We start from the raw sequence: 23,099 nt of genomic DNA, 5'->3' as shown, positions 1-23,099 counted from the left end.
GAAGGGGGTGTGTCGGGAGGGCAGCGGCCGGGAGCTAGCGGCTGCGAGCCGCGCCGGCTGCGCTTCCTGCTCCTGCCCGCGAGGCCGGGGGCTCGGCTGGCACCGGCTGCCCGCAGCCGCCGCCGGGTCTGCCGGGGTCCTGCCGCCTTACTGGAGCTCTTGGTAGCGGAGAGTCCTTCCTGGCTCGGGAGGGCTCGCAGTGCATCTCCCGGGGGTTTTCCTGTGGGTTGCTGTGCAGGGTTAATGCTGCGAGGTGAAAACGTGCTAAAGGTGTGCTACCTGTGTGTGGACATGGGTCCCTCCGAATGGCCCTACCTTACTGCTCTGTGCGACTTCGAATAGCTGACAGCTAGGCCTTTGGCCACCGGCAGCTTCTAAGTCATACAGCAGTGTTTTCCACACTGAGGATCTGCAGGAGTGAGAACAGTCAATTGCGAATGCCAGGAGGGATTGAATGGTGATCTGGAAAGGCATGGGTCTTTGTGAATTGTTTGTGCCTTCTGGCTTTCAGCTGTGGAGAAACAGTTCAGGCTGGAGCAGTAAGCAAAAGAGTTGGGAAAAAGCTGTTACAAAATAAATTACTCTGAGTCCTGAAAAATCTACTTTGTCATCAGTATTAACGCCCTTGTGCAAGGTTCTTATGGGTGGTATTGGAATGTTTAAAACCTCCCAGAAATGCTTTCAGATGAGTGCCAGAGTTGAGATTTGTTTGCTGAAATTTGCAGCTTCCTCTGGTTGATTGTAATAATCTGTTAAATCTTCTTTATAACACAGGCTACAAAAAAATTCATCCTCCATTTATTCTTTCAGTGAGTCCACAGTCCTTTGGTGCGTACCTGCAGAAGGATAGTCATAAAAAGGGAACTCTTCCTGTTGCAGGCATGACTTCTTGCCTGTTCTCTGTGTATGGCACTCTTAAAGAAACAATGTCATACTGCTTTGTGAACTGCAGAAGTCTCCACAGGAGCCTGTCCATGGGATTTGGGCAGAGATATCTACCTATCTAGACACTGATCAAAAGTTGCTGTTTATTTTGGCTTTGGTGAGTCAAAAGGGAGGCTCTCCGTTGTTCTTCCAACTTTTGAGTGCAGGAATGTTGTATGTTTTAAAGTTCAAATTCTAGCAAACGAGTCAGGCTTTTAGCAGTTCATATATCTGTTATTTCAGAGTGCCAGCAGATTAAGATAGACAAGCATTGGCACTGTTATATTAAAAAATGTGGGCAATCTCTGTAAACAACTGAACTTTTTATAGATGAGAGCCTAAACTACATGGAAGCCTATGTCTCAGCAAAGAGCAAGTTAGTATGCAGGGGTAAGTTGCATGTAACTGCTTAAATGAAAAAGCCATCAGTACTCTTAATTTACTTCTTATGTCCTGTAAATCGTGTGTTAATGAAGACTTTGCAGTGAGTTTTTGAGTTGCTCTAAATTAGCAACACTGTGTATGTTTATGCAGAGAGTTAAAAACCAATCAGTTCATCAACTCATGCCTCTACCACAAGGAGAGTTCTACCCATTACCTATTCATCCAATCATAGGTGCTCTGTACATGTTACTAGCACTTAGTAGTCATAGTACTTTATACATTAGGTTCTTTCAGCTTTAGAATTTTGGTTTTGGAGTCTTCTCCCTACATTTGTCCGTGATTCTAAAAGGAGGCTTGAGGATCTCTCTCCTAAATGCCTTTAATGTCACTGAAATTGTAATACATGGATGTACTTGACCTCTGAAGGAGCTTTCCTTGAATTTTTTTGTTTTCTAATACTTTGCAGTACTGACTGGCAAGTACATTACCCTGACAAAATCAAAGTTGACAGTTTGCTGAAGAGAAATAAAAAAGTAACAAATAATCTGTAATTTTTCAGCATGATCTGAATTATAACTTGGATATGAAAAAGCACAGAGGAGAAATGCATCCTTGGTTATATGCTTAGAATTTACTACACAGGGAAAGCCTCATGACTCCATAGTGCAGTGCATCCACCTCCATATGAAGCAGAAACAGAGCTCTCTGTATTATTCTAGAGTCTTTTATTCCAGAGCCTTGTGTTGTGCTTATTTTTGTTTTGGCTTTTTTTAACTCTTCTCATGTTTACTAGAATTCTGTGAAACTAGTTTCCATTTTGTCTTAATAAGCAATCAGTACTAGAGTATCTCTTGCATGGACTTTGGTGCTTTTTAGGTATCTAAAATAGGATCACACATTAATTTCGTTAGTGGAGGAAAAAGCATGGTGACTATTCTGAAAGCTATATGATTATGTTGCACAGGGTTGATAAGTCTAAGAAAGCCCTTGTTATTGTAATATGATCTTAAGCTAGTGTCTTCTATTAGAAGTGTAGGAGAGAAATAGATGTGTCCTTGAGACACTGAGATGTTTATTGATAGTTTATACAGGCTTGATTTTAATAAGCTGATTTTTTGGGGGAAGTCATTTGCCTTGCTGATGTTAGCAAGGCTGGTGTTTTAATGGGGAATTGTAAACGGCGAGTCAGTGTATTATCTATTATCTGACTTGCTTGTAACTGGCACCATTGTTACAATTTTGGTTTACTTTCTGCCATGGTTCCCCTCCTTTTTTGAAGATGAGTCAGTGCACAAGTGACAATATGCTTCAAAGCTGCAAGCTTGTGAGTTTCTGAAGAAGTTCTGTACTTGTCAAAGTGTAAGAGAAATATTTTTTAACTAGGGGTGCATCACAGAAAAACTTTTTGCAGTTACAAGGAATTACTAGAGTAAAGCTTAGTCAGCATCATGTCATCTAAAGGGCTTAATGGGTTTTTTTCCTGGTGGAATACTGCAACTCTTCAGATCTATCAAAGCTGAATCTTGGCTTCTTTTTCAATTTCTGCATTTGTTGAACCACTTCTACTTTTAAGTATGGTGGATGAGTTTTGTATGTACTTCTGTATTGTGGCTCATGTCATATCCTAATCCCAGAGCATGCCAGTGTATGACAAAGCATTCGCCATGTTTGAAATTGTTCAACTTAAATTCTTTTTGGTTTGCATTGAAGTGCATGGGGGTTTTCTTCCTTCAACAACTTTAGCTTTTTTTATTGTGTGACTAGTACCTACCTTTTCCTATTTTCAGAATATTAATAATCTAGTATGACTTCTAGTGGGAATAGTTATATTTTTTCCTCCTTTTTCATCTTCTTTTCATCCTTTTCGATTTCCTGTCTTTCCTCTTACACTCTCTCTGTTGTTCATTAGTAAATAAGGAAAGTATGTAATCATGAATGTCATGTCAGATTTGGTATTTCGTATTTGCAGGATACTCTTTTTCCACTGTGAGTCCTATGGCAGTATTATGCTGTATATTTTAAAATGGTTTAATGAGGTTTATCAAATGAGTGTGGGGACTTTAGTGGGGGGAAAAACGTGTATTTTTTTCAAATTAAAGTGGTTGGTCCCTGTCCACAGGGAGTGAAGGTGTCAACTAAATTAGTTAATTCTTGTGAGTAAATTAGTTAAAAGTTGTTTCAGACTAAGGCAGTGATAAAGACAGACAACGCCTGTCCAGTAGTTCCTGATGATACACATAATTCCTCAGGTTAGCATATAAATTCTGTCTCCATGAAGAAAACTTCAAGTGCGAGCAAAAGATACTGAGGTGTAACATGTTCACTTAGGAGTGTATCTTGTTAGCATAAGACTTGTGTTTTTCTGAAGTTTTACTCCTGCTTCCCATCTAGAATGCATTAGTTTCATCTTAATTACCTTGCACACCAGGGTAAAATCCAAAAGCTAAAACAGCTCTCAAGTGCTCAGTTACTCACTTCAGAGAAACTTCAGGGCTCTACATGCTTGACACAAGCACTTAGAAAGTACAGAAATTAGGGTTTTTCATGAGTCTTGAATTTCTCCCACTAGCCTGTTACAACACTGGGATGGGGAAAACCAGTGTTTGCTTCAGTCTCTTGGTTCTGTTGCCTGGTACTGTATGTGACCCCAATTTTATAGGTTCTTCTTATATGCATCCTTTGGGCACCTGCAGCTGTGGGCTGGAGCATGTTGTATCGGTTGCATATGTGCATGTATACTGCATATATTGCATGCATGCTTATGTCTGTCAAGCCCAATAGGCTTGTAAAAGCAGATTTAGAGGTTTGTAGGGAGCTAAACATGATCTGCTGAACATCTGCTATGTGATATTTGTTTGTTTGTTTCCTGTTGCTTGTAGCAGCCAAGTAGGCTTAATTTTTACTGTGGTAAAAATCCCTTCCCCTGATACAGAGGCAGTCTTTTTTTGGTTTTTTGGGTTGTTTTTTTTTTTTTTTTTCCCTGAGTTGTTTATTACTTTTATAGTCATGCAGGGCTGTATTTATCAAGTAAACACTTCCATTATGCATTATGAGCCTCAATTGTAGATGGTTTTGCACAGTCTGGAAAGATGATTTACAGGACTTTCTACTTCTCCCTGGAAATCCCTATTAAGTGCAAGTGGGAATAAATGCTGAGCTATCTGTAAAGGTATTTTATGACATATTTTGCAGTGTGTTCACTAAGATGTTTCATTTCTCCTTCCACACACTTGTTAAAGCTGTTCAGGCTTAAAATCACACGGAACTGGTACTTGTCCTGGTATTAGTTACTGTGTCACAGGAGCTGATAGAAACATGCCTAGATGGTAGTCTGATTCCTTTAAAGGAAGATTTGTTGAAATGTCAAAGAAATGGATAATAACTTTATCAGGAGTTTTTCAAATTCAGAAAATTAGGAAGAATTTACAGTACCCTGCCTGATGATAATAAGTGGCCTGAGTAGGTAAGTGATTCAGACATTCATGGGAGAAGTGTCATTCTGAAATCAGTTGCTTCATGGTCTCTTCCTCTTGCATGTTTTTCATGAAGAACCTTGACAGAGCTGAAGTTCTTCCTGATGTGAAACAGGAAACATTTTGAAATAGTGGCATTTTCACAGGACAGGAAAACTTTGTCACTGACCTCTACACGTAAGTTAACAGTTGTTACTTCTTTTTGTTAAATGTAACTGGCTTACTGTAGAAATAAACATAAGTTTTCAAGGTCTCCATTTGTCTTTTTTCCCAGTTGCATTAACTTCTTGGAAGAGGGAGATGTTTTGTAATAGTAACTGTTACATTTTTCAAGCAATAGAAACAAAATTCCATTTCATTAAAATTAATGCAATTTTATGACATAAGTATTAAGATACGATTGCCCTTTCAGTTTGCACACCACAGTTTTGCAAAGAAGTTTCTTTAGAAATCCCATAGTTGTAGAGTTTGGGGGATTTTATCATTGGTATCATGTAGTTAGCTCAAAGTTTCTGAAAGCAACACACTGGCTATGGCACAGACTTGCACCCACTGAACAAATAACTGTATGTAACCTTCTTCCCTGCTCCTTTATTGCCGTGGGGGGAAGATGGTGTTCCTGTTGCAGCATCAGCATAATGAAATCTGCCTGTGCCTCATCTGTTTCCCATTTTTGCTTCTGCGTTTGCACAGATTTACCAAAATCAGTAGTTTCTGATAATATGTTCATCTCTGTGTTTGTGTGCTGCACCTCAACACCACTGTCCATCCCATGAAGTCAGGTTTGGGGGAGAGGGGTGATAGTTTCCATTAGAGTAGATCCAACACCTGGGGGCAGTAATTGCTTTAACTATCACAGATAGGCTCCCCACTGTTTGTGTGACAGCCATCAGTGATTTGTAGCAGATCAGGGACCCAGGTCATTGTTCAGGGTGATCTAAGCTGACTGCAGTAGGTGTCTTCAATAGCAGATGATTTGTGCCCTGGTTGTCTATTTAGTGTAAACAGATAAATAGGAAGTTTACCTGCCAAGTCAAATGTAGAAACTCTCATTTGGTCAAATGAATCCTTTCTGTGTGAATAGAGGGAAGAAATGTTTAAAGAAAATGAGATTCTATGGTTTGTTGTTTTGGTTTTTTTTTTTTAAGATTTTATTGTGAAATATTTCAGGTAAATCCTAAGGAATTTAAAACAAACACTAGTCAGACAAGAGAAGGAAAATATTAGCTCTGAGTGCTTGAACTTTGTCCAACTTGAACTTCATGTTCTGTATTTAGACATGTAAAACTGGAAAACTGTGAAGCCAAAAATGCCTAATGCCTTTCATAAGAAATACTGGATATACTGTTTTAGTAAGACAGATGTTCAATAGGTTTCTAGTTTATCTTGTGCACACTGTAACTTGTAAATAGCATATTAGCTGATATTCTTCATGTGATTAGTTTTACTGATCATTGCCACAGCATCCAGACATTCAGTAGTACAGCTAAATGTCAACTAATAAGTCACTGTTAATGACAAAAATTTTGTCAGATATTCATAGGAATTTGATTTCAGCTTTAGCCTCATGGGCAGCATAGGGTTGCTTTTCCCATTTATTGTTTAGCATATTGTAGAAATTTAGCATGCTTATTGTTTCTAGCAAGTAGTGAAGAGGCAGTGTTAAGAAGCTAAAAATGAGATGGATTTTCTTCATTCTGCAGTGCATCGCCATTAACAACAAAAAAGAAAGCTGAGAGGTCTTGCTAGGCTTTGCTAGTGCCAGCAGCTTTTATCTGAAGTTATCCAGCATTGTCATGGACACTTTTTAATTCTGGGGATAGGCTTGCTTTATACAATGAGCAATTCAAAGAGCTTTATTAGTAACTGTTGTACAAATATGAACACTTTTGCTTGTCTTTCATTGTTAGTCAATGTATTGACCTTATTTTCTCCTCTGCCAGAGCCATCAAAGATGTAGATGGGAAGGTAGCATGCTGTTAAATAGGAGTATTGAAAAGGCAGTGGATTGGATCTGTTTTTTTTTTTTTACATTACCAATTTGTATCAGCATGTAGGCAGGCATCCTTTAAACCCTTGTTTGTTTTTTTGAATAGGTTCGGGGTTGGGGTTTTTTTTCCTCTTTTTGGGGGAGGGGGGTTGTCAGTTAAATTTTGGGATGCAAGACCTTGCTTGGTGGTGGATGAAGTATTTCATACTTGCTTTTTGAGCTTGTCAGAGATGACTGCACTGTTTTTCTGAAGAGCACCAATCGAATTAAGGAAATGAATAATTACAAAACTTGTCTTGCGGGTACAGATAGTACTTTTAACTTTGAATGACTTTACTATTTTATTGCTAGATAAAGCAGAATGATTCAAATAGGTTGGTTGGGTTTCAATCCCATTCCAAAATGAAAAATACTGCCTTTAGCAAAACTGAGCTCTGTTTCTTTTTTTTATACAGAGGGTTGTGATTTATTTAAAATACCAATTGATCTGGCAGAAGTTGAAGAATAGTTGACTAATAAATTTTTCTATTTCATAAACATACCTTAAATGACAGTTCCACTTAACACCCTATAAAGAAATATATTAAATGTATTTTTAAAATAAACAAGACAGAAATTAGGATGGAAGAAAGCTGCATTTTTGTTCTTCAAACCAGACTGCCTGGAGAGAAGAGTTATGGTATGGGATTATCTCGGTAAGAATGACAAACCTGGTCTTCTCATGCTCTGCTGGGGACCTTTGATGAGATCTTGTAAATAAACGTGGAATGACAAGAGGTCTTACTGAGCTTGTATGACTCTTTCTTCTTTATTATGAGTGTTTTCAGTTGTAGAAACTTCCAGCTAACGTTAGGTCTCCAGTGCTGTTACCCACAATTAAAGCTATTGTGTAATTAGGATCATTTAAAAATAACTTCTTCATGCCTGACCTGTTCTGTCTGTGACAGGGTTCAGAAACTGCTGATTACTTTGTGGTTGGGTTTGGGTTTATGATTTGGCTATTATGCGGGCAATGTTAATGTGGGTGGAAAACATTTAGAGGGATTCATCTGTTCTAGGTAAACAATATTGGATTTTTGTTACTGCATTAGAACAGGTTTTGTTACAAAGAACCTACATGTTGGTCAGTCATTTGCTCACTGACAATTGCTAGAAAGAGGTGGACTTTGGGCTTTTTTTGATTTTAAAGGAATAATTAATCTTCCATGTGAAGAGCAGGTAGTACTTATTTTCCAGGCAATTCTGATAAAGAGGAGAGCAAACATTAAATTTAAAATGTCACTGTACTGAGAGGTGTGTGAAATTCCTGTTATGAGCCAGTCTTGCTGATCACACTTTGAAGCTGGATACTGGCATAACTGGTTTCTTCATGGAGATCTGAGATGTATGAAGATCTCTGAAGAGTCAATGCTTCAAACGGGTTTTAAAATGCATAAAAGGTGATCCCAAAGTGCATGGTAAGAGTGTTGAGTAGTCCTTAACTTCATTTTATGGTATTGTCCTGAATACATGAGACAAAATGTATACTGCGCAAATTCAAATATTAACTTTAAGATGTGATCAAAGTGGCAAGACATTATTATTATAATTATTATTATTATTGTTGTTGTTGTTGTTGTTGCTTTAGATTAACCTACCACAAATGTCTATTTAATTTACATCATTATTGATTGCTTAACAGAAGATTTTATTTATCTTATTTCTTTAGTAAGCATTACTTTTGTGGTGGAATTTTCCTGCATATTTTCCTGCCTTTTTGATGATATAAGCAATGATTAATAAATAAATGTTTAACTACACCGGAGTTAATGCAGTGTTAGCACGTGAATTATAATGTATTGTTTGAAAAATTAAATACATAACTCTAGTGTGTTCTGGGTGTCAGTTTGAATCGGATGCTGCAAGACCTGTTGTAATCACTTCCTCAAAATCTCAGCAGATAGGAAACATTATTTGCATTTTCAACTCAGTATTGGAGCATGAGTCTGGAATTAAAGTTCCTGTAAATCTAATGTGCCTGTCTGTGCCTTCTCAGAGCTCACCCTGGAGAAGAATAGGGGGAAAAAACACCAACTCAACACCATAGTACTTGTTCAGGGGAAATTGGACCTCAGACCCTTCTTTGAAAGTCCATGCACAATTGTGCCTGTGTCTTAAGACCACCCTTTATCTGCAGTTATTTTGGAGCTTACATTAAGAGAAGACAAATGGGCATCATAGAAAACCCCGTACCGACAGTGGGTCAACAGCAGATGCTTAGACAAGAATATATGAGAAGTGCTGCTGGAGTATCACTGTATGCTTGCTGACAATTCTGTCGTTTGCTGGTTTCATGGTCTAGGAGCTCCTGAGTTAGAAATTGCATCTTTGAATATGGAGTTGTCTTTTCATACTTTTCCTGAAGGTCTCCTGCTCTTAGAACAAGATGTTCTGTATTTACCCTTCCTCTGTCAGTTGCGATCTTAAGTAGGTCTGTCCTCTCCTGCTGTCATCTGCCTTTTTCTTGCCTTTATGTAGGTGTTGCTCATGCAGAAGCTGTGCTGGATCTGTCCCCCATTGACATTTTCTGTATCTCTTGACCTGCTGTATAGGTAAATGAAAACAAACAAGAAGTGCACACAGAATTGACTTGATATAGGATGTGTGACAGAATTACTCTGTGATAAATCTTATACTTTTGTACTGTATGTCTCTCCTAATAGTCTGTATCATTCAGTTTTATTTTCTTGTCAACTCAGTGCCAAGAAGCTGTTACTGTCATAAGCAGCTCTGTTATAACCCAAAGTTCATGTCCTAGAGTGCTAGTAGTTATCTCCAGGTCCGTTGCTATATGTCTAAATTTAGGATCCCTTATCTGTGGACTCTTTTGACCCTTGTCTGATTTTTTAGAAAGAGGTGAAAATCTCTGCTTTGTTCAGAAGGAAATAAGAAGTATTGCTATGAAAAAAGGAATGAGTGTTAAGGAGGCATCGCTACTTTGCTGTAAGAAAGGACTGGCAAGTTAGGTTAAGAACATCTGGTCATTGCATATTTCTTTTTCCCCATCTGTCTTATTTCTTAAGTTTTAAAGAAAAGTCATGTTTGGAAATAGAGTAATTGCTAAAGAATAGACCATATGAAGTAATGGAATAAAAGAACAACAGTATTAAACTTGGGATTTTGTATTTGTGATATTTTCCCTTGGTAAGTGCTCATTTGTTACTTTTTTCTGTTCTAATTAGCCATGTATTCTTCAAACAGAACTTTTGCAACTGCATGTTATTCAAGCATTTCACAGTTGTCTGGAGTATGCAGTAAGATTCAGAGTGCTGTGGCACAGGAAGTAGGAAACTATCTAAATTGCACCAGAATTAATTGGCTATTGAGAATACGTTTTGACCTTGGCCAGTGCTTTCTGTCTTGGTGCTGTTCTGCACATAGGTTCTGTACTTTGTCGACACAAGAAATAAAGATTTGTAAGAGTTGTGCTTCGTATGGCCCCCTTTCTTGCTCTCTTTCGTCATTAGAGTGTGTGCTCTCCTCCTGTGTGATTGTTTCTACAATCCTGAAAGCTCTGGAAAAGTGACACACAAGTTTTAGCTAAAACCTCTCTCAGGCCTGCCTACGATTTGGCTGTTTGATGGTCAGCTGGTGACCACGCTAGTGCCTTTCCTATAAAGCATATGTTTCTGAGCTTGGATCACTTGGGACATAATGAGGGATACCACTCAATTATAATATTACTTTTATTTTTTTGTCCAGTCTAATAACTTTCTCATACATGCTTGTTGAGTAGCAATCAGAATACGTGATTTCTTGCATAGCTTCCCTATTTTGTTAAAACTAAAATCATGACCACTCCCTTCCATCTCAGCTTCCATCTCGCACAAGGGAGTATAAACACCTAATTTTAAACATGACTCATTTTGATGATTGTACAAGTGTGCTAGATTATTATTTTGAAGAGAAAATTGCTGTGACATCCCTAAACCAAGCTTAAATAGGGAGTAGCCTGGATGGTTGGTTTAAATCTTTTAAGTATGCAACAATCTATACTTGTCCATCATACCCAGCCTAGTTGTAAGGGGAGGACAGGTGAGGTGAGGGATCATTACTGAAAAAGGAAGAAATCTGTTATTTACTGCTAATTAAAACAAAGCACATCAAAGAAATTGCTTTAAGTGGGTTTGAAGCAGAAATCTCTTATGATAAGAGAAGGATGTAAACTACTTTCAGGCTTCAGCAGATATTAATAGCTAGCTTCTGCTTGATACACTTTTAAAATGCCTCTTTGTAATATGAGGGTACTATAAAAACTGGCTCTGGAGCCATGTGGTGAAAAGTGTGTTGGTTGTCTGATTCAAAGGTTGAAGTATACCTCTGCTCTTGAAAACTTGGTTTTAGTTATATCAGCTTATAAGTGCAAAATCAGTAGATAATTTTCATTCTACAGCTTTATATATTTATACTAAATGTCACACATTTGTGATTAAGAAACATAGGGGATTAGTGAAAATGGTACTATTGAGATGATACTATTGAGCATGTATTTTTCTTTCTTAACGCAGAAATTCATTTTAATAAGGTATACCAAGAGTTTTTACATATAGAAACTACGGTAGGAATTGTGGCTAGGCACAACTAGCATTTATCTTGGCTTTGTTCAGCAGTACATAACGTAAAGCAAGGTAGGAGAAGTGGATACTTCACAGTGAAAGGGGGAAAATCATCCTTTTATTTACTTTGAAGTGCCAAAACTTAACTGCAAGATTTCTTTTCAGCAAGATGAGGAGCATGGAAATAAATCTGTCCCTAGGGATCAGCAAGATGAGGAGCATGGAAATAAATCTGTCCCTAGGGATCAGCAGATGAGTTTATCTGTGATTTCCTGGCTAGTTGATTTGATTCTTCAGTACTGCCCCCTAGAAGCTAATTCATTCGAACTCGGTAGATCAGACAGACATGAGTGAAGGCTTGAATTCATTTTCCAGTGTGTCCAAAGAAATCTGTTTTCTGGACTATGCTTTCTTTTTGACATTTTTGAATGTAGTATCATCCATGGTATTTGCCATGAACATGGTGCTTTCAGTCTTTCATTTCTGAAATGTTTGTCATGTTAATACTCATGCAGAGAGACCTGAAAGCATAACTTCCCCGGGATGTGAATGTCACAGAACAAACTGAACAGAATCAGTATACTGAGAATATTGTTAGTTTCTCAAGTACCCAATAGCTCTTTCCTTCTCCAAACCCTGGACTTTTGTCTGTGACTGGAGAAAGGGGACCTTGTTTTTGTTACATGCAGGTAAAGTAATCTCTTGGAGTGTTACCTAACTTCTTTTAACTGGAAGATGGGGATTTTGCCATGGATATAATGAGACACTTTGTATCTAATGTGCAATTTCTTTGTTGTTGTTTTGTTTAGTGGGAGACTTTGATAAGATCTGGCGTGAGCACTGTGAGGATGAGGAAACACTGTGTGAATATGCTGTGGCAATGAAAAACCTTGCAGATAATCACTGGGCAAAAACTTGTGAAGGGGAAGGCCGAATTGAATGGTGTTGCAGGTAAATCTTAATGTACTTGAAAGATGCAATTGCACACTTCTACTGTATTTATAATACAGTTGTTGAGCAGTTTTTGCTTTTTTTGCTAACTTTTAAGATTTGTTCTATAAGATGTTAATAATACATTGCTTCCCAAAACAAATACCTTCTTACTGTTCTGATCTGCTAAGGAAATCGCTTGTGAAGTGTTTTGTTATGAGGTGACCCTTTTTTTTATAGTATCTTCAACAACCAAATTTTTCCTCTCCTCAAATACTGAAGCTGTAGCAAGTAAAACTATGAAGTAATTTTCCATACATTTGAACCTAAACTGAACAAATGCAGTAAGGGTAGCTCAAGTTCAGTTTTCAAGTCTTCGGTTTGATTTGTGCATAAATAGTGTTTGAACTCTACATGTGAATCTCTGGTGCTTAATTTTCAAGTTTTAATCTCCTGCAACAGACTTTAACCTCTGTGAAACTTACTTTAAATCAATTTTAAAATTCCTGTAAGTCATAAGCATCTAATTTGTGTTGGGTTATGATAATTGTAAAGACATTAAGAGGGTTTGGTTAAACTATTTTAATCCTTGAGGAAAACAAACTCCTGAAAGTGGAGAAGTGTTGGTCACTCAGGATTCCTGCATACCTCTGGCATCCAAGGTATACCATGGAATCATCACAACTAAATAAAACAAATTATTGTTGATCTCTAACTGGGAAGAGAATTTATCAACAGTCCTGCCTCTGAGAATGACTTTAGACAAACAAAAAGTAGTCTCATATGCCAGTCTGTAGGGCCTGCAGGTGAGTGTTGCAGTGCTGAGCAAGAGGCAGCAAACAGCGGATGTGGTATTGTTAAATTAATTACATTGGTCTTTTTAAGTCCCTAAAACGTAAAAAAAAAAAAAAACAAACCCAGAAGGAGAGAATGGCTCTGAAACGGTTGATCTAGAGTACATCTTGGTGGCAGCTTGAGCTGTTGTGTGGTTTCTGGAAATGGAGCAAGTAATAACAAGCTCATTTCCTTTTTCCATACCATCAGCTTGTAAATATCTGAAAACCATTCCTTTATGTATCAATCATTTATCCTTTAGATTAACCAAAAAACCCAAAAAGACAACCCACCATCACCAATAAAACCCCATAGTTCAGTGTTTCTTTATATAGACCCTTTTCTGGACATGTGTTTTGTATCCTTATCCAAGTTATAAGAGAGGTGAATCATCTTGTAAAGAACTACACCCCCAAAAATAAACATAGCTTTCCAACGGCCTTGTCAGGGATAAATAAAGAATTCTGATTGAGGTAAACTCTTGTTTATGTTGTTGACCTTGTTTAAGTTTTTTGTGTTTTGGGGGATTTATTGTGTTTTTGTGTTTGTATTTTTAATTGGTGTGACATTGATTTATGCTCATTTGTGATTCCCCAGCAACTCTTTCTTTTTACAGCCTTCCTCAGTTATTGGTTGTTTTCTTGCACTTGTGCTATTTGTTACTTCTGTGGAAATGCCGATATTTGTGTTCTCTTTACTGAATTACACTCTTGAATCATACTGAATTCTAATACTGAGATTTCTTGCAGCAGCACAATCTCCATCCCAGCTTGGCATTGTTCTCAGACTGGTTAAGAGAGGTACTGACTGTTCCAGTGTTCAGGTTATCCGTGAAAAAAACTGATTGTACTGGATCCAGGGCAGATTCCTATGAAACATTGCTCAGTATTTTCTTGCAGTCTGATTGTCAACTAATATGTGAAACTTTTTTCAGTAGAAGTGTGTGCACTTAACTCTCATTTCAGCCAGACAATATCCCCTTAGCTTGTAGCAAGCTTGTCTGGTACCTGGTAGGACAGGATCATGTTCCTTGTGTACAGGGTGGGAACAGTTGATGGCCTGTATATTGAAGGGTTTTGGCTCTGTCTCACTTCATTTCTGTTCGTAGTTCCTACAAGATTTACAAAGTAAACATTTAAATAAGTGTTTGGGTCTTGCAGAATGAAGTCACATTAAAAAGAGAATCAACCCGGGAAGAGACACTAGAATGCTCTCAGCATGAAGCTTTGGTGGAAGCATTTTCAGTTTGCAAAGTTAAGGGGTCAGGTAGTTCTACATCAGTAGAAAGAAGGGTACTTTTCACTTGTGTGTCTCAGTTTAAACTGAGGCCTGGGTGGTTGGGGACCAGAGCATACCAGATTGACTTGATTCTGCAATTTTTTGTTCTTTCTCAAAGGGCCACGAGATATGCCAGACAAATGGCAGGTCCCATTGTTGTTACTTCTCCTTGTGTCTGGGTGCATAATTGCACGCGAGAGAACTTTACTTGCATGAGACTTCACTGAAAGCTTTTGTTCAGTGTTTTAGTTATGTCACCATGACTGCAGGAAGGTAGCTGATGCTCTAGATGAAGTATAAGTTGAGAGTGGAATGCTAAAAATACTTTGGAACCACAGGTATGTCCCTGCTGAAGAAAGGATAGTAGAGCTTTTTTGTTCTAATGTGAAGGAAGATATTTTCAGAGACATGAAACTCACAAGTGTTTTCACTAGCTGGAAGAAACCACTTTCTTTCATTTTGTTTGTATTGTCTTATAAACTAGCACTTGATAGAGTAAATTGGAGAATGCAGAATAGCCACTAGAGAAGCTGTGAGTACTTCTCAGGATCAGGAATAACAAATTTCTTGCAGGGTTCTCCTTTCTGAAGTCTTTCTCGCTATTTAGTTGAAAACACTGTGAAAAGCTTTTTATGCCATCTGAAGAATTATTGTTAGAAAAAGCGTATCATTTTACCTTGTTAGTTTTGACTTAAGCAAATATCGAGGCTTTAGAAACTGTGAAAGATAGCAGTACATGAAAGCTTGTGCTAATGATCATATGCTGTGTTCTGTAGGGCCAATTTTATTTTTTAAGGGCAACATTATACAACAGTTACTTAGGGAGAGGGAGGGGGGAAGAGAGATTAAAACTTTCTCTCCTTCCAGGTGCAGGTTAATGATCCCCTGACTGGTGGTGTGAAAAACCTGGGCAACGCTCAACTGTCCTTCCCTTGCTTTCTTTTTCTGTCTTTGAAAAACCAAATATAGAGTAGCAAATGGTATTTGGAAATTAACAATTCTGTTTCTGTTTAATTTATATTACAACACAAAACTTAAACCAAAATAGGGTAAAATGATGTTTACCCTGAATAATTGTCCTAACTCTTAATTTTTGCTGGCATAGGTGGGGCGGTGACCTTTTGTGTGGACAATGAATGTCAGCCTGTTTTGGTTCTAGTTAGAACAAAATAAGCTAGACCAGCAGGTTTGCTTCTTTCTGTTGCCTTTGCATCAGTGTCAAGACTTGTGTTGACTTGGCTTTTTTTTTTTTTTTAAATAACAAAACTCCCAAATCTGCACTTCTGACTGTCGTGACAAAATGCTATTTAGACCAGCCTTTTAAGTCTTTTGTTTCATAAGCAAACAGAAGAAATACGGTTGTGATGAAATTAATGTTGAGTGAGTTCAGAACAGTTTGGAAAAGCTTGTAGAGAATAGATGTTAGAAGCTTATCTTAAAAATGTGATTTACTGGGAAGGGCTCTGTCAGTGTCTGTCCTGCATCCATTACTAGTGAGTATTTTCATTAGCAATCTGCTAGAATGAAGTCTGTTTATTAAATTTGCAGATGAGACCAAATGGAAAAGAATTCACACTCTGAGAGCAGGATTGAAATTAACAGTGTTATCAACTATACTAAATATTACCAACTGTACAAATACAGGCTAGGGAGCAATTGGTTGTGTCTGTCTTTTAGGAAAAGCATTTGGATTGTGTAGCAGGCTACAAGCTGAATACGAAACAGTTATGAGATTCTTTTGCAGTAAAGGCAAATATTATACTGGAGGGTGTTAATGAGATTGTTCTCAAGACACATAAAGTACTCTTTGACTTTATTTAGCATTGCTCTTAGCCAGAATATCGCCTTGGCCACTGCATTTTAAAGTAACAAGCAAGATTGCAACTCCAAGAAAGATAAAGCAATGATCAGAAGTCTTACTTTTTATTTTTTTCCCACAAAAGCCTGTGGGTTTTTTTTTTTTTCTAGAAACTGGAGCTTTCTTGGCAAAAGGAGAGAAGGCTGAGTAATCTCTTACAGGATCGAATAACAGGTCACTGCTAGAACTGGAAACTGATCCTGTTTGGGTTTGGAAGATTGAATGAATAAATGAATATTTGAAGTCACCTTAACACTGTTTTGCAGGTTTCTTGATGAATGCAGTTAGTCAAGTGATTCACTTTCGGGGAATAGAATTAAGAGGGGAGGTAGTGTAAACAGGAGGAGGGAAACCGTTTAAAATGGAGAAAAAGACTTCATGTTTGTTTGACTGTCTTCATTTTTGCTCTTAAACACTACTTTATTCTGACAAAGCCATATCTGTTTCTTTAACACTAGAACTAATTAGAGCAGTGATCATATAATAACTGCTGGCTCTTTTGAGTTCTTGAAATCCTCCGGTAATGGAGGATGTTGACTCCAGATGCGGGCTTGGGGTGGACATAACAGAAAAGAAACATCGGATTACAGATCTAATTGTGTTTGTCAAAGGGAAAAGTCTCAAAACTGAGACTAAGTATGAAAAATAAAATGGAAAAAATATATTGTATACAGAATACAATTATGATGATAAAAAATGACAATACTTTCAGAAACCTAGTGCTTTCACCTATGCTGAATACAGGATTTCCTTAACCTGAAGCTGGGTGCACATGACAATCACAAAATACTTTCCAGTCCAGAGGAAAACTATACGTACAAGGGTATTTGATAATTCTCCCTTCCTTGATTTTCTTTGGAAGCTGGGGAGGGTTGGGGCAGGGGGGAGGGAAATAGGGCACTAAACTTGTAGAAGAGTTTACACCACTTTCTTCAGACCAGCAGCCCTCCCTGTTGACATTAATAAACTTACTCCTTTGAGCGTGGGAGGATGGGAGAAACTTTCTGTAGACAGAAACCATGAGAAGTCCAGACTTCCCTTCAGCTTTGAAGGAGAGTATGTTATTCTCTGTACCCTCACTGAATGTCATCATCAGTATTAGCTTTTGGTTAGTAAATACTGTAAGGAACAGAAGTCAAGCTCACCTTTTCCTCATTATAAAGCAGAAGGAAAGAGATAGACTGTGTCAGTTCTTAGCATGCAAACTGGCTGCTTGAAACCCTCGAGCATTGATAACAGCTATCAGAAATTGCTTTTTGCCGTGATAAAAGCTGGCCACATCAGCTTTAATTTAGTTCTTATCAAGTAATAATGAACAACCAAACTACTGATTCTTTCATGGCTTCTGAATTTCATATGGCAATTCCCCTCTCACTGTTACTTTTTGTCATTATATGGTCTGTTGAAACCCCTGGTTTTGGTGACTGTTCCAAACCAAATCTTCTGTTTCATTGCTGGAGAGTGTTAACAAATTAAAATGTATTCACATTGGCTTTTACTGAAACTTCTATACATGTGCAGCCCAAATGGTGGAGCAGGGGGGTCAGCTTGAACAGGTTGTTTACCATTTGAGGTTTGGAGTATGGAAAACAAGTTTCACAAACAACCTAGGTAATTTTATTATAGTCTTAAAGACAAGACACAAAGTGGACACTTCAGCTGTCTCTCTGCCAGCAGACTTCAATGGTTTAGACCTGAAATGTTTATTTTGTGGTTTTTGTAAACTGTAGTGTTAGCTCAGGCAGCGTTTACATTGCACAATTCTTCACAAACAAGTATGTTGATTGTAGAATGAATGTTGTGTCATCAAAGATTGAGCACTTAAGTGTCAGTTAAAAATGGAGACTGTAGTTCTCAGTATTATAAAATAGCCCCCTTAATTTTATTTTTCTTCATAGATGATTAACAGATGCTCTGTTCATTGCTTGAGACAGTTGTTAAATGTAGCATAACTGCATACTCAAAACCACAGTGTGATCATTGATGGCTTTTAATGGTTGTGAAGTTAAATATGTGGCTACATCAACAAGTTCCCATGGGGTAAACTGTGGAGTGTATTACATCTGGTTAGATACTGTGCAATGACTGCCCACTTGCTCGCTTGTTACGTCATGTAGGTGTAAGGTCTGCTTCCACGAGGGGAGTTCATAGACAGCTCCTCTGAGGCCTCGGGAGCCAAATGGGCAACATGTAGTAATCCTGCCAGAATCATTCTTACTTCAGAAAGATGTGAAATGGAGATAACCCTCAGTAGTTATGAAGTGGTGTTGCCTGGGTTTTTTGTTTGAATGGGTGGATTTGGTATTTTTTTGTTTCCTTGTGGTACTGCACAGGTATGCAGACTGGGATCTGAATGTGAAGAATTTTATCCGGTCTTGGGCCTCCCTGTAGCTCTGGCCCCTCTCTCCGCCAGCGAAAACACAGGAGTAGAAGATGCTCCTCTTCATGGTTGGCTTTGACAGTGTCTAATGTGCAGAAAAGGAAGGTCAGTAAAAAGTACAGAATTACGAGAACTCGGTGGACATAATAGACAAGGGTAGAAGGATGGAGAAAATACTGATTTACACCATTAACAACAAGGAAGAAATGTCTCCTCAGTGACAACAGGAACTTGTACTGTACAAGTAGGTGGTTCTCCTGTGCAACAGCTCATTAAGTGTTAAGCTGGGCAACATACCAGCTTCTAGTGAGTTAAAAGGATGATAATATCAAGTGTTAAGGAGAAGAAACAATACATTCTCCAGAGGTTGTGAACTTTTTAATGTGTTCTGACCTACACAGCAGGTTCAGTGCCAGTACAACACTATTTAAACTGCCATTGATTCTGAATGTTTTAAGAGATGTAATGAGAAAAAAGGCTTAGAATAAAAATACTTTGCTAGCATCTTGCAGTCTATGAAGGTGGCTGATAAGGGGTGAGGAAAAAGATTTTTTTCCCTAAGTTTCATTTCTTTGACTAAATGATACACAGAACTAGAGAGTTCTAAATTTATCATCAGCTTATAAACAAATAATAGAACATAGTGTAAAGTACACTTCTATTAGCATGCCAGCAATAATTCAAAGGTTTTTCAAAGGTTCTCTTTTGTTTACTGATGTTCTTAATCTCTTTCCCGCTAAGTGACTGGCTCGTTTTATTTGACTGTTAATTTTAGACTTGCCTTTCTATAGGTGCAGTCTCTAATGGATGGAGTTGGTATGGTTTCACAGTCTAGGTACCTGGGATTGTTGCAGTCTGGACTTCTATTCGTGCTTCTGCATGTGATCCTGCTCTGTACTGCTAAGATGTGGATTTTATTTCTTTATTACACCTAGCTTCTCTTTGGTTTGAAAACAGCTTTGGTTACTGAGGAATTGCAACTATAAACTTGATTATAAATAAAATGTTTACTGAGTTTATTTCTCATATAGCTGTGTTCTCTGCTTAAGGTTACTGTCTGCATTTTCGGCTTTTTATATAGTGCAAGAATGCCTAGGGCCAGCTTGAGCAAGTAAAACTTGCTTGTGCTTTGTGTTTTAGACACAAGTCGGTTTTGAACTTCAGGTGCTATAAGCATGTCAGCACAGGAGTGTATGCAGAATAAGAATTCCCCCCCTGCTATGGCAAGAATTAGTAACCTGGACATAATGTGCTACTGTAATTATACATTTACTAACTCAAGGTGGTCATTTCCTCCCATCTTGGTGTAAAGTGACTTGTATCTGAACCTCTTTGATTGTGTATGTTTACCTTTAAGAAACTCCAATGATTTTTTTTTAATTTATTTTTGTATCTTTTTTCCCCCTTCACATCTTAAATGGTGGAGAGACTGAATATATTCGGGGCTTATAATATCACCAACCCTTAGATAAGGCCTGTTTATTCTAAGTCCTTGTCTCTATTTGTGATTCAAATGCATCATTATACCAACATGTCCTTTCCTGAATCTCTGATGTGAAATACTATGTTATCTTGATCCTGCTTTATATAAGGTGTTATTAAACTACACTTGAATTTATGTTTTCTGGAATGTTTCCTTCAAAACTCTGCAGCTTTATTAGAGGAAAATTGAATAAATTTCAAGAAAGCATCCTAAAAACGGGTTGTTAAAGAACATCATTCAAACAAGTATTATTTCTGTTAAACTTGCTGTGCAAATACTTAGCTGGCACATCTAATTAAAAATACTGCTTTATGCAGGATGAGTCAGGCTTTTTAATTTCACAGCAACAAATTGTTTCCAATTCTGTTTCTGTTTTGTGGACAAAACTCAGTTATTCTCAAACATAATGCTTGCTTCTCATACACTAATGCTGACTACTTGTTGAAGTATGCAGGTGCGGTTTAACTTTTTCTGTAACATTCATTCCTTTAAACTAGTTAACATTTCTGTTCAAGTCTAACCAGATTATTTTGTTTGGGTTCCTATTAGCAAAATAATTGAGTGTGAAGGGGGGGAGGGTGGGAATTGAAAACTAAAGTAAGTCTTCCCCAAAAATACATCTGTGGATACGTTACTTAAACAAAAAACACCCCAGGCAAACTTAATAAAAGTTAAAAACTGGTGTGTGTAAATTAGCCCATAAGCCTGGATTATGTTTCTTCCCTCCCCCCCCGCCCCCCCCCCCCCCCCCCCCCCCGCCATTTCATGCCTTGCAAGACATGGATGTTTCAAAGCCCTGTGTTAGAGGAGCTAATTAATAACTCTGCACCTTAGTGGAGAACTGTGGTGCTCAGGTGACAGCTGAAGTTTACCTCCTTCTGGTGATGTTCTGACAAGACTTACTGTCTTACTCTAAAAATCTATCCAGATAAAACTATTTTGAATCAACTGTAACTTATGGCCTAATTTTTGGAAATAAAACACCACTCGACTTCAAGTGTGTCTTTGGGTGTATCGCATCTGTCCTAAAGCTGATTTAGCAAAGTTGCAGTAAAACCCAGATTTGTTTAGAAGCTGGCAGCGCTTGTATATCTTAATCCTCTGTGTTGTGTCTTATCTATAGTAATGACCAAAAATAGCATCCTGTTTTTCTGGGGAACTGTTCTTTTTGTCTTTTCAGTGTATGCAGAGAATATTTTCAGAATGGTGGGAAAAGAAAAGCACTTGAGAAAGATGAAAAACGAGCACTTCTTGCTTCTAAGACCACTCCAGCTTTAAGTGTCCCCCAGGCTCCCAAGATCGAAGATCCCTTGCCAAACTCTGGCTTGACAAATCATGAAGCTGTAACAGAAGAGTAAGTTTTACTTGTTTACAGACTGGTTTTCTCTTTCTTTGTGTGATAGTACTTACCTGGACATTTTTTCCCTGTAACATAATAGAGCAGTCTGATGTATTTTTAATAGTTAAGAAAGGGCATTTTCATGTGAATATATAAATTTTACGAAAAATATTTATGTTGTAGTAGATTTTGGTAGATGCCATAAAAAAAAAATTGCTTGAGAATGACTACTTAGTCATCTTCATTTAAGTGTTAGAGCAATTTCACTTTTGCATGTTATTGGTGTGCAATGCAATTTATGTAAAACCTTGAGGTGAAATAAGGGAGATGTTAATTAAGTTAGAATCTAATGGCTGTTCAGCACTGTTGAAAAGTCAATTGCTTATGTAAGTACTGAGTGCCAAATGTAAATATCAGAGTACTTAAAACTTTTCCTTCATAAATAATTGCAGAGAAACTCTTCCAATAATATACTTCAAAAGCAATTTTGCATTATAACACTTAATTTTAAATGTGCTAGCTTTCTGATGACTGGCTTTGTGGAAGTTGTAGTATCCTTGAGGTATTTTCCTAACAACAGTTTTAATTTTGACGTTCACTCAAGTAGGAATTTTATTTTTGGCATTCAGGAGTAGCTTTATTATTTCAGTTACAGTCTCACCCTCTGTTTTTCCTACATGGGTCATGTTTGTGGCTATTCAGGTGTGGTGGAAGAAACACTAATAGTTTGGAAATACAATGGAATAGTGAATGCATAAGCATATTCTCATTAAATGTTACACTTAGGACTTGTTTCATGTTCTTGCAACTGTCTGCAGTAGTGGTGTTTCTGTTCTGAGAAGATGTTTTTCTCATTATTGCAGCACAGCTGCTGTGATCAGCACTTTAAGTTAGATATAGTATTAGTTAGGAAAGAAATGAGCATGTTACTAATGTTATGAGCAGATGTGTCAGTCCTTATGAGCTAATATCTTTTGCAGTTTCTTGTGTTTGTAAAGTAATTTGCAAAAGGCATTAAGATTCCAAATGCCCATGTGGTTGAATAGCTGCATGAAAAATGAAAATATTTTCCCTGTTCTTGTCCTGTTATAACAAGACAAAATAGATGTTTCTGAAATGAAGATAGTGGCTTCTCATAAGCTGACTTCCTCCACAGACTCCTCTTTTTACTGCTCATTTTGCGAAGTCAGCCTCAAAATGAATACCTGTTTTTAATGAGAACTGCCAGGCACTTTCACACAAAGGTATAATAAGATACTAATACCTTATAGTCTCAGTAATGCTGGCATTTGTTAACACATAATTTTAGCATTACTATAAATAGCAGTTGGTTAAAACTTGTTTGTTTAAATCAATAGGTTTGATAATCATATGCTACTTAAAGTTGATTTGTCTTCCACTGGGAGGCCTTGTCATGATAAAGCATTAGCCCTCTCTTTGCATGTGCTCTGTTGTCATACTTTATAATGGCTGTTGGGGAGCTAACTTCACAAGTGTCTTCTTGCTCCCTGTAGCCTGTAGGCTTACCTTTTGTTCTGACTAATATGTACAGAAAGTATTTTTATTAAATAATTTTAAAAGTACTTGTTAATATAGTGAGTGGTTGGGGGGGGATATCTTTGTTCTAAAAC

At 37.6% G+C, this 23,099-nt stretch overlaps 1 protein-coding gene across 2 annotated transcripts in view; it reads left to right on the top strand.

Annotated features, from left to right (window-relative positions):
* Positions 1 to 23,099, top strand: part of BMT2 (base methyltransferase of 25S rRNA 2 homolog) — a 36,602-nt gene that overhangs the window by 545 nt on the left and 12,958 nt on the right. The window contains exons 2-3 of one of the 2 annotated variants that reach the window (XM_065696046.1): positions 12,176 to 12,317; positions 21,310 to 21,483. In XM_065696046.1, coding sequence (XP_065552118.1) covers positions 12,176 to 12,317; positions 21,310 to 21,483 — 316 coding nt within the window. The remainder of the gene's footprint in view (positions 1 to 12,175; positions 12,318 to 21,309; positions 21,484 to 23,099) is intronic. The other variant, XM_065696137.1, reaches the window with a different exon arrangement.

Source organism: Lathamus discolor, chromosome 1 (genome assembly GCF_037157495.1).
Source record: "Lathamus discolor isolate bLatDis1 chromosome 1, bLatDis1.hap1, whole genome shotgun sequence".
Lineage (NCBI taxonomy): Eukaryota > Metazoa > Chordata > Aves > Psittaciformes > Psittacidae > Lathamus > Lathamus discolor.
The sequence above is the reverse complement of the archived record's forward strand: the minus strand, read 5'-3'. Positions and strand labels throughout refer to the sequence as shown.